Raw genomic sequence first — 12293 nt, 5'->3', positions numbered from 1 at the left:
CGGCCGTATTCCTTGCATGTGTGATCCCAGCCTAATACGGAATCCATGTTTTCATTGTTTTGATTCTAATGTCTCATCCTGTATTTTCAAGAGTAACCAAGGGACTGACCACATCACTGATAACACACCATGTTTTTTTGGCTAAAATTTGAGATGATATTATTGGTTTAGGCAAAAAATAGTATGCATTAATGATGAGCACACGTGGTCAGGTAAGGTGACTTTGGTGTGCTCGAATATGTTTCATTAAATAATGTGTAGCAGAAATAATAATCTCCTATGAACACCTGCCACTCTTCGGCATTCATAGGAGGTGCACTATAACAGGCACATGGGTCTTCTGCATACCCCCAGTTGTCATGACAACTAGTGGTGAGCGAACGTGCTTGGATAAAGTAAAGTGACTTTGGCGTGCATGAATAATATGTTTGAGTACCCACGGCTGCATGCCTCCATGCTGTTCGACAGCCGCAAGACATGCAGGCATTGCGGATGTCGAACAACCATGAGACATGCAGCCGTGGTGAATCGAACATATTATTCGAGCATGCCGAAGATGCTTGGTTAGCACATGAGCATGCTCGGATAACACCTTATCCCAGCATGTTAGCTCATCGCTAACGACAACCCATCGTCTCCCCTGCAGTCACATGACATGGGCGCCATTGGGCGTGTCTTATGATAACTAGTTTGTGTGAGTTAAAAGCCGCGGTTAGAGATTGACAGCAGCATTTAACATATGTTAACAGCGTTTGGTGGATTGCAATTCCAGCATTCGCTGTTAAAGGCACGTGACAGCTGATCAAATGCCAGAAAATACGCAGGCTCAGCACTGGAGCCCGCATCAAATGCCAGGACACGTCATAGGTTTCCTCCTTCACAACCAAACAGCACAATTTTACGTATTAAAATAAAGGCATGTCCATAATGGCGCTTTCATACAGATTAAATAGATACCTTCTAGTGAGGAAATTCTTGTAATAGTTATTATTTAATCTGCATATGAAGTTTTGGTGTAATTTTCTTTGGATGCATAGGGGCGCAACTGTGTTTAGGGTTTTTGGCTCCTGCCCCGGCCCTTCCACCTGCATCTAGTGTCTATCATAGGTCACTGCTTTGAGTGACCTGCCTCCTGTTAGAAAGTTTGTACTGGATTTTTCGCTACCACGGGTTGTGCTTCATCAGATTGATCTCCCGGTGGTTTTCAATAAATTGGTGCCAGTGGAGTTGCATGGGCAGATTGAGATCTTTGCTCAATTACATCCTTTAGAGACTTAATTGAGCAAAGATTGAGCTGGCACCATTTTATTGAAGACCGCCAGAAGACCAAGCTGTGCAAGCGCCGCCTCAGGTGTCTGTCGTACGGAAATCTTTAGTATAGGTGCTAAATGTATAATCACTGGAGAAGCAGCAACTGGGACCCCACCATTCACATGAATGGTGCTCACAAAGCCTCTTGTATGATTGGAGTAGTAGTGCACAATGCACACCACTGCTTTATTCACTTCTTTCGAACTGATGTCTTTGCATCTCTTCAGGAATATAGAACAATCACAGAAGGGGTGCTAAGATAAAGTGCATCCTTTCCGAGGTATCTATCTAACATATTGGTCAGGTTGGGCAGAGTTTTTCCCAACATGAAAGATTAAAGCCTCCCATACATTAGACTAATGCTAGTCAAGTTAATGGGTTCATCCAACACCCTAATGTATATGGGGCGTGGACAAACAGACTATTAGGGGAAAATGTCAGTCAAACATGTCTGGTTTCGGAGAGCCGATCAGTTTGTTCTCCTGAAGAGAGAAGCCATCTGCAGATAGCAATGTAAAGAAGTCGATCTGATTTGTTACAAAAATAGAAACTTGTTCTTAATAAAACTATTTATTATTAATTATGAATGTAAGTTCAGGAAAGGTACCGATCATTTTGTTTGCATAAATTTTGCCTGGAAGCCAATGTTCAAGAAATTGTCATGCTAGTGTTGATAGATGCTGTTTTACAGTGTGCCATGTGTACAGCTTCTCGGGGTCCCAATGTTTAGAAATGTCCAGTTTGAGTTGAAAACTTTTTTTTTTTTGTGGAGTTAAAATGAAGGACAACCTTGCAATGTGACTTCTATGTATCCCTTTCCAATAACTGCGGTTGAGCAGGAAAGTACCTCTCGAGGTTGAGTAAGTCAGTTTTGCGTCGGTGCTTTGGTTTTTCGCACAGATCTTAAATTGAAACTTTCTCTATTCCTTGTCATAGTTAATTAATCCTGTTTTCTGCCTTCTACTTCCCGGCCTTCCAATCTCATTCCAAACAAAATGTCTTCAAAGAAGACATCGTGATGGTATTTAGATAATGTGAGACTTTTTTCGGTAGACATTGTGCTGAGAAAATGTTATATCCTGACAGCATTTTAATTAAATACTTTAGGATTCATCATCTGAAGTGTGGTATGAAACTGTTGATGCATAGTCTGTGAAAATAATTTGGATTCAGTAAAAAATAAAAGAAAAATCTTCTGGTGGGGACGTGAAAGACATCCTGCCATGATCAGCTCTCATTGTAATAGACCTGAAAGTTCTAATGGAATTTGTCATTTAATGTTTTTTTTCTTCTTTTTCAGCAAACTCGAGTCTTCTTGGCGGTGGGGGAGGTAAGTCTGTTATTTATTTTATATCTTGTAATTCTGCTCCTATATTGATGTACTACCGTGTATACGAGTATAAGCTGACCAGAGTATAAGCCGAGGTACATAATTTTACAAAAAAAACTCTAATATAAGCCAGGTATGCATTGTCCCCAAATCTCAATCCTGGTATGCACGACCTCCTCATCCCCAACCTGGTATGCACGACCTCCTCATCCCCATCCTAGTATGCACGGGCTCCTCATCCCTATCCTTGTATGCGTGGCTCCTTATCCCTATCCTGGTATGCAAGACTCTTCATCCCTATCCTGTTATGATTGGCTCTCATCCCTATTCTTGTATTATTGGCCCCCATCACTATACTTGTATGCATGGCCCCATCCCTATACTTGTATGCATGGCTCCATCCCTATTATTGTATGCATGGCTGCATCCCTTTCCTTGTTTGCATTGCCCCATTTTTATCATGGTATGATTGGCCCCATGAAAAAACATAAAAAAATTAATCCATTACACTTACCTTCCTGCGCTCCCTCGCAGCGTCTTATTCCGGTGCCAGCAGCTGCTTTGAATTATGCTTGTAAGCAGCGCATGGCAGGGACATCATGCACTGCTCATAAGCAGAGCACAGCTGCCGGAATACTCACCGCCCCCACGCCGGAACTATATGCATGGAGGGCAGTGAGTATTAAGTAGCGTGCACAGTGTCAGCCGCCGGGCGGTCATGTGTGCCGCTACTTAGGAGAAATTAATAGTCACTTGTCAAGTAGTGGCACGTGTTAGCTGCAGAAGGCGGCTCCAGCCTCCTGTGACCCGCTGCTCCGCCGCTGCCCCTCCCCCTCCATGTTCTGGACACCTTACTCAAGTAAAAGCTGTGGGGGGCGTTTTCAGCACAAAAAAAGTGCTGAAAAACTCTGCTTATACTCGAGTGTATAGGTATTTTTTTAATCTAACTTTTTGTTTTATAGTGAAACAATTCCAAGTATTCATCCTTTAGTAAGGATCCAGCAATCCACTGCAAAAAATTTTGTGCAGACACAACTATTTTGTCCTCTGAAAAAAAATGAATTCAACTTTATCTGTTTTGTTTTTTTAGTTCACATTGAAGTCTATGAAAAACGGATACGTTAATAGGCCATCCTTTTTTTTTTTTCTTTTAATTGGAAAAGGATCCGTTTTTTGCAAGAAAATTATCCTTTTCAAGTGGGCGAAAACCCGATGGCTATTTGATGGATCTGTTTTCCACAGACTTTGATGTTAAAAAAACCAAAACAAAACAAAAATCCCCCCAGATCCAGCTGAAATTAACTTTTTGTCCACCTGAAAAACTGTGACTGTGCAACATTTTTTGACCTCGGATTGCTGCTGGATCCGTTCTCACTGATTACTGAACATGTGAACAATACCCTAAGGCACTCTAGTTTTGATATAATTATCAAATGTGTAGACAGAACAGCGTCTATACAATCCATAGACAAGCTTGATCCTCCAGGGAGATGCAGTCCCTGTAAGGGCAGTTTCACACGTCCAGATAATTCCGGTACCGGAAAAACCTGTACCGGAGCTGTCCGTGTGCATACGTATGCCATCCGTGTGACATCCGTATGTCCGTGTGTACCATCCGTGTGCTGTCTGTGTTTTCGAAACATTATTTCAATGTTAGCCCTTTGACTTTTAAAAACGCACACGGATCGCACACAGATGGCACACGGACAGCATCCGTGTGCGGTACGCGTTTACACGGACCCATTGACTTGTATGGGTCCGTGTGATCCGTGCTGTTGCACAAAAACGGACATGTCAGCGTGTTTTGCACACGGATACACGGTCCGTGAAAACACGCTGACATCTGCATAGACACATTCATTCGAATGTGTCTACGTGTGTCAGTGTCTCCGGTACGTGAGAAAACTGTCACTACACGTACCGGAGACACTGACGTGTGAAACTGCCCTAATGCTTAGTTCTTCTGTTGATGGTGCTACAGGGGGGAATAAATGCTTACTATCAAGGACATTGCAGCTGATTACTGTTGGCTCCATCAACTTGTGATCTGCTTTACTTTGAGCGGCAAATAAAATATGTGCAAAATGCTAAGGGATTGGCACCACCAGAGGACTAATAGTAGTAAATGAAAAACTGGGATTGCTCACTGCATACTAGAGGAAAATATTCAAAAATCAAGAAACATTGATACACTAACTGCAATGATCACCAATAAAAGGGTAATATTTATTAAGCATCCCAAGAGAAAAATAAAAAGATATAAAAAGTCACAATTGATTAGTGCCTGGAATAAGGGAATACTCCCTCCTGCTCTGCTTTACAATACAGTACCTAATTTCTGATAAAAAATACACCAACATATTAAATGCACCACAGTTAGTACATTCGAAGTATTTTAATAAAGTTAAACCAAACAATAATATATGGGCAGAAGGTATAAAGTGCAAGATTTAAAGTACGCATGAATTGAGAAACCAGCCTAAGGCTGTGTGCACACGCTGCAGATTCTGCTGCGGATTCATCCGCGCGGATTTTGCAAAATCCGCAGATAAATCCGCAGGTCAAAAGACCTGTGGTTTATCTGCGGATTGGCCTGTGGTTTTGACCTGCGGTTTATCATCTCCACAATGGAGGGAGGTGGTAAACCGGTGCAGAATTCCATTATTCACTATGGGAATTAAAAACCGCTGTGCAGATGCTGCGGAATTTTCCGTGCGGATTTTGCTGCAGTTTCAAATCCGCAGCAGGAGACCAATGATCAGCGAGCTCCCAGCGCTGTAAGCAGACACGGGGAGCTGGTATCCAAGGTCAACAGCGGGTAACTAAGTGCCGCGCACGCTAAGTTAACCGATATTTACCTTGGATCCCAGCTGTCAGCGCGAGCACGCTGGTATCCAGGGTACACAGCGGGTAACTAAGCAACGCGCGCACACTTAGTTACCCGATATTTACCTTGGATACCAGCTCCCAGTGTCTGCTTACAGCGCTGGGAGCTCGCTGATCGTTGGTCTCCTGCTGTGAGACCTTAATGTGTATGAGGGCTATAAGGAAATTAAAATGTTCCTAGACACTTGTCTTGAACAAAAACACAAAGCAAATGAAATCTTGGCAAGTCATTTGTCTTCAAACTTATTATTACAGTAATTATGGTATTTCATTTCCTCATTAAAAGAGTTGTCTGGTCTCAAACTACAAGTTTGCAGTCACTTTTTGTGACTGAAGACTTGTCAATCCTCACATCATGCATACTGCGCCAGGAACGGCGGTCATGCGACTGCAAATATGCACTCTGCATACTCGCGGCCACATTCCAACTAGATGAGCACGACCTCGCACAATGCAAGTGTATTGAGCAATGCCAGAAAGTGTCTAGTCGGAACGTGGCCAGGATTAGGCATATCACGTACTTGCGGTCACTTGACCTTCGTTACCGGTGTTGGCACTGGACAATTATCGCTGTGCGTGCGATGTGAGGAGATGGAAGTTTGCAGTCACATAGTGACTGAAAACTTGTAGTTTAAGACTGGACAGCCCCTTTAATTCAACCTACAAAATATTCAGTATTAGGGCTCGTTCTCGCCACGCACTCAGAGCAATGTTGGTCTATGGGGCCGCACATGTCTGATATTTGGATTGCGACTGGCTATGAAAGGCCAAGAGTGTGTGGAAATGAAATGCGAGTCCAGCCCGATTTCCGCTCACTGACACAATGGAGAAGATGGAGAAATTTTGCTCTCCATCTTCTCACAGTGTGCTCCGATTCTCTTAGATGAGATCACACTATGCTGAATTTGATCAGTGTCATTTGTTTAACCTGATAAGATAATTTATGATTGTGTGACTCTAGCATTACAGTCCAATGCAGCCTAGTCTTAGGGCCCCATGACACATAGCGACTCATCAGTGTTCCCGACAACGATATGAACTTGTCAGGATTGCTGGTGTGTCGCTACATGATCGCTGGTGAGCTGCCAAACAGGCAGCTTCACCAGCGGTCAGCACCAGCGACACGCGGGTAACAAGCGACGCACGTCGCTTAGTTACCCACAGTGTATGTTAAGTTACCAGCGCGTGGCGCTTAGAAACCCGATGTTTACCTTGGTTACCAGCTCCCTGCACCAGCGCACTGGTATCTAACGTACACATTGGGTTTCTAAGCACCGCGCGGCTCTTAGCAACCCGATGTTTACCTTGGTTACCAGCTCCAGCTTGCTGATCGCTGGTCCCCCGCCTGCCATATGCAGCAATGCGTGCTGGCCAGCGGGAGACCAACAATCAAAAAAATGTCCAGGCCATTCGAGAATGATCAGCGATACCAGGCAGGGGGGCCGGTTGCTGATAAGTGTCACACACACCGATCTCACTGGTGAGATCGCTGTTGCATCACAAAACTTGTGACTCAGCAGCGATCTCGCTAGCGAAATCCCTGTGCGTGTCGGGGGCTTTAGGTATTCAAAAGAAGGTTTTTTTTTTCACCATATAGCTTCAGCATTATTTTCATGAAATGAATAGATCATGGAAAACAGGCTTAGGCTGGTTTCACATTAGCGTTTTTGTGCGCAGCGCATCGTGCGCATCCATGTGCATGCGTACCTATGTTTAACATGGCATACGCATGGTCTTGCGTTTGCATGCGTTCGTCTGCATTTTCATGCGCATGTGTTTTTTTCCAGGTGTGCGTCTAGACGCAACATGTTGCATTTTTGGGTCCACCCAAAAGCATCAAAAAGACGCATGCGTACGCTTGCGCACGGAATGCTTCAAAACAACGCATTACAGTCTATGGGAATGCAGGCGTGCACATGGACATGTGTATGCCTGCGTTTTAAGAGTAAACATGTCTAGACACTGGTTTAAACCACACCCTTCCCATGACACATGCCCACTGGTGTCCCATTGGTGGAGTCTGTTTAAAGGATTTTTCAAGGATTTTCCTCCTGTGAAATGTGACACCTAGAAAACCCATGCGCATAAAAAATGCAAACGCATGCAAAAATGCATGTGCGTTTTTGCATGCGTTTCTACTTGTGCACAATGCGCTGTGCACAAAGACGCAAATGTGAAACTCTCCTTAGGCCGGGGTCACACTTACCGACGCAAAATACGGTCCGTAGTTTACAGGCGTAATACGGATGAATGACCCCTAAATAGTGATCCGTATGTCATCCGTAAGCAAGGTGTGGTCGCGTATTTTGCGCATGTAAGCGTCCGTATGTAATCCGAATGCCATCCGTATGCTGAGATTTTCTCGCAGGCTTGCAAAATGGACATATAATGGAGCCCTATGACAGGTTTTATAACACAAACGAAGACTAGATATAGACACATAGAATACATATATATATATATATATACATGTCATTGAGACCATATATATATATATATATATATATATATATATATATATATTTAACAGAGTTCTTCATAGCAGAATAGCCGCAAATTCAATTGCCGGCTTTTGTCAAATCATTCCCCAACCCGACATGAAATGACACATGGTTTACATACAGTAAACCATTTCATTTCATGTTTTGTTTTGTATGTCTTTCATTAGTAAAGAGATGATGGTTGATGTGTAAAATTTGTGAGGTGTAGGTGTTAATTTAAGGGGTTAATTCGTTGTAAAAAAATGTGTGGGCTCCCGCGGTAATTTGTCAATGCGGGAGCCCACACATTTTTTTACAGCGAATTAGGTGAAATATATATATATATATATATATATATATATATATATATATATATATATATATATATATATATGTGTCTCAATGACATGTATGTGTGTGTGTGTGTGTGTGTGTATATATATATACACTCACTGGCCACTTTATTAGGTACACCATGCTAGTAAGGGGTTGGACCCCCTTTTGCCTTCAGAACTGCCTCAATTCTTCGTGGCAGAGATTCAACAAGGTGCTGGAAGCATTCCTCAGAGATTTTGGACCATATTGACATGATGGCATCACACAGTTGGCGCAGATTTGTCGGCTGCACATCCCTGATGCGAATCTCCCGTTCCACCTCATCCCAAAGATGCTCTATTGGATTGAGATCTGGTGACTGAGGAGGCCATTTGAGTACAGTGAACTCATTGTCATGTTCAAGAAACCAATCTGAGATGATTCGAGCTTTATGACATGGCGCATTATCCTGCTGAAAGTAGCCATCAGATGTTGGGTACATTGTGGTCATAAAGGGATGGACATGGTCAGCAACAATACTCAGGTAGGCTGTGGCGTTGCAACGATGCTCAATTGGTACCAAGGGGCCCAAAGAGTGCCAAGAAAAAATTCCCCACACCATGACACCACCACCACCACCAGCCTGAACCGTTGATACAAGGCAGGATGGATCCATGCTTTCATGTTGTTTACGCCAAATTCTGACCCTACCATCCGAATGTCGCAGCAGAAATCGAGACTCATCAGACCAGGCAACGTTTTTCCAATCTTCTACTGTCCAATTTCGATGAGCTTGTGCAAATTGTAGCCTCAGTTTCCTGTTCTTAGCTGAGAGGAGTGGTACCCAGTGTGGTCTTCTGCTGCTGTAGCCCATCTGCCTCAAAGTTCGACGCACTGTGCGTTCAGAGATGCTCTTCTGCCTACCTTGGTTGTAACGGGTGGCAATTTGAGTCACTGTTGCCTTTCTATCAGCTCGAACCAGTCTGCCCATTCTCCTCTGACCTCTGGCATCAACAAGGCATTTCCGGCCACAGAACTGCCGCTCACTGTTTTTTTTTTCTTTTTCGGACCATTCTCTGTAAACCCTAGAGATGGTTGTGCGTGAAAATCCCAGTAGATCAGCAGTTTCTGAAATTCTCAGACCAGCCCTTCTGGCACCAACAATCATGCCACGTTCAAAGGCACTCAAATCACCTTTCTTCCCCATACTGATGCTCGGTTTGAACTGCAGGAGATTGTCTTGACCATGTCTACATGCCTAAATGCACTGAGTTGCCGCCATGTGATTGGCTGATTAGAAATTAAGTCTTAACACACAGTTGGACAGGTGTACCTAATAAAGTGGCCAGTGAGTGTATATATATATATATGTATTCTATGTGTCTATATCTATTCTTTGTGTTATAAAACCTGTCAGTGTGAGTTTACTGTATCGCACACTGAATTGCCGGCTTTTGTAAAGGACACCGGGTGCGTATTTCTCGCAAGTTACACATCTGGTCCGTGTGTATTGCGTATTTTTAGCGCACCCATAGACTTGCATTGACGTACTACGGGCGTAGTACGCTGACAATCGCAGCATGCTGCGATTGGCACGGACTGTAGAATACAGACGAGAAATATACAGCTGATGGGAGCTGCCCCATAGAGAATCATCTGTCCGTGTGTAATGCGTGCTTTTAATGCCTCTCACTCGTCCGTATTCCTCTCTAGTGTGACCCCGGCCTTAGTCAGAAATAAGTTCTCTATGATGGAGAACTTTGTCTATCTGCACTGGAAAAATGTAGTTAATCATAGACCACTGGGAGACCTGGCCAGACTTATTCCCCATCAGTACTCTCTTTCCTATGGCTACTGCATGTGCTCCAAGGCTTCTCAGTGTGTGTGAAAAGCCTTCAGATTTAAAGTGCAAATGTAGTTAAGTCCGACTTAATACCTATGATAAAAAAAAAATCAAGACATTGTACATATATATTTACAAAATAATGTGTTTTTTTGCAGTTGTGTTTTAATATAAAGTTAGTCAAATGGAAGAACAACTGCTGAGATATAGGAGCCATGAATGGAAGCACTCTGAGCTCCTGTTTCCACTAAAACCACAATTATATTTGTTCGCTTTGACCTGAATAGAACCAGGCATTTTATAACAGTTTCCGATGCCAATTATTGAGACTGCACATCTGTTTGTTGGTTTGGCGTCTGCCGTCCAAAGTGTTATTGTGGAACTGAGAGGAGGTTGCTCGCTGATGGTGCGTTTTAAATAATAGAGACTGTTTGTTGTCCAACTGTTCATAATTACTGTGTTGACGCTGCTGGGCTATGTGGGTTTATGCTGGCTTGTTCTAATTCAACTAATTAGTATGTTTAGGAGATCAAAACTGCTGCAACATATTTGCGAAATATTCTCCTCCATGAAGTGAGCGTGTACAGGAAACAGTCCTGACCTATTTAACTTTTCCTGTGCGCAACTAGCTCCACAAGTTTCATTTGAAAGTACCAATGTGGTGCCCACGGGACTGCTAGCTCAATCCCAAAGGAAAGTGACATTAGCTTTTTAATGAGGAGTAAACATTATAAATGTATGTATGTGTGCTTGAAAAAGATGAAATTAAATGTTTAAAAAAAAAATCTAGAACAACCCCAAAACATTCTGATAGTTAAGCAACAGGATCTATACAAGGTCAGAACATATACTCCGAAGATAGTAAAAGCTGCATTTTGGCCAATTAAGGCCCCGTCACAATTAAGGCTGATTTTGTGACACATCAGCGATCTCGCCAGCGAGATCGCTGTGTGTGACAGGGATCAGCGACCGGCCCCCCCTGCTGGTTATCGCTGATCGTGCTCGAGCGGCCTGGGCCATTTTTCGAACACTGGTCTCCCGCTGCCCAGCGAGCATCACTGTGTGTGGCAGCGAGAGACCAGCGATCAGCGACACTGGTTGCTAATGTAAACGTTGGAATGTAAACGTAGGTAACTGTACACTTAATTATTTACTTCCTGTTAGGGTACCGTTACACCTAGCGATGCACCACCGATCCCGACTAGCGATATGACGCTGTCAGGATCGCTGGTGCATCGCTAGGTGGTCGCTAGTGAGCTGCCACACAGGCAGATCTCACCAGCGACATCGCTGGGGACGGGGATCGCTACTTACCTGTCAGATGCGGTGATCCTGCGTCCTCCCGCCCGGCTCCACGCGTCACTCGTCGGCGCCACAGGAAGCCCAGCAGGAAGTGACCGACGAGGAATGGTCCAGGAGCTTCTCGCGCGATCAGCGATAACCAGCGGGGGGAGCGGTCAGAGGTAAGTATCACACATAGCGATATCGCTAGCAATATCGCTGCAACGTAACAAAATCGGTGACTTTACAGCGATATTGCTAGCGATATCGCAGTGTGTAACGGGGGCTTTACTTATATAGCACTATCAGTAGCCAAGTGCAGAAATTATCACGATTTATATCAGTCCCGGTGCCCAGTGGGACTCATAAACTAATTTTCCTATCTCAGGCAGACACATATTAAAGTCAGTCTAATGTGAAATCATTTAAAATAACAATTTGGTTTTATAGTTCTGGAGGAAATTAAACTACAAAAGCATAGCGAAATTATACAGGCTTGACCCCAGTGATCGGAGTTAAAGAAGCACTCCCATCAAAATTTGTATCCTCTTAATATATTGCAGTCATCTCTATATGTAAAAATGAATGGGTGTGTGTATCACCAACCAATCACAAAGCATCTTTCATTTCACCAGAGCTGTTCAAAAGAAGCTGAGTTGTGACTGGTTGCTATGAGCAACAGTTTTCCTTGCAAACAATCACTTAGCATCTCTCATTTCACCAGAGCTGGTTAAAAGTAGCTGAGCTGTGATTGGTTGCTATGACCAACAGTTTTCCCACTTGACAACACCTCAGTAGACACTGACTTGGTGGGAGATATATAGCATCCCTGGGAACATAAGCTCCC

The 12293-nt window shown here is 43.6% G+C and overlaps 1 protein-coding gene across 1 annotated transcript in view; it reads left to right on the top strand.

Annotated features, from left to right (window-relative positions):
• The window catches only part of MACROD2 (mono-ADP ribosylhydrolase 2), a 2987523-nt gene that overhangs the window by 942903 nt on the left and 2032327 nt on the right, over positions 1 to 12293 (top strand). Inside the window, exon 4 of the mRNA XM_073553810.1 lies at positions 2612 to 2641. Coding sequence (XP_073409911.1) covers positions 2612 to 2641 — 30 coding nt within the window. The remainder of the gene's footprint in view (positions 1 to 2611; positions 2642 to 12293) is intronic.

This window comes from Dendrobates tinctorius, unplaced genomic scaffold (genome assembly GCF_039654945.1).
Source record: "Dendrobates tinctorius isolate UK_male_01 unplaced genomic scaffold, ASM3965494v1 ptg000203l, whole genome shotgun sequence".
Lineage (NCBI taxonomy): Eukaryota > Metazoa > Chordata > Amphibia > Anura > Dendrobatidae > Dendrobates > Dendrobates tinctorius.
The sequence above is the reverse complement of the archived record's forward strand: the minus strand, read 5'-3'. Positions and strand labels throughout refer to the sequence as shown.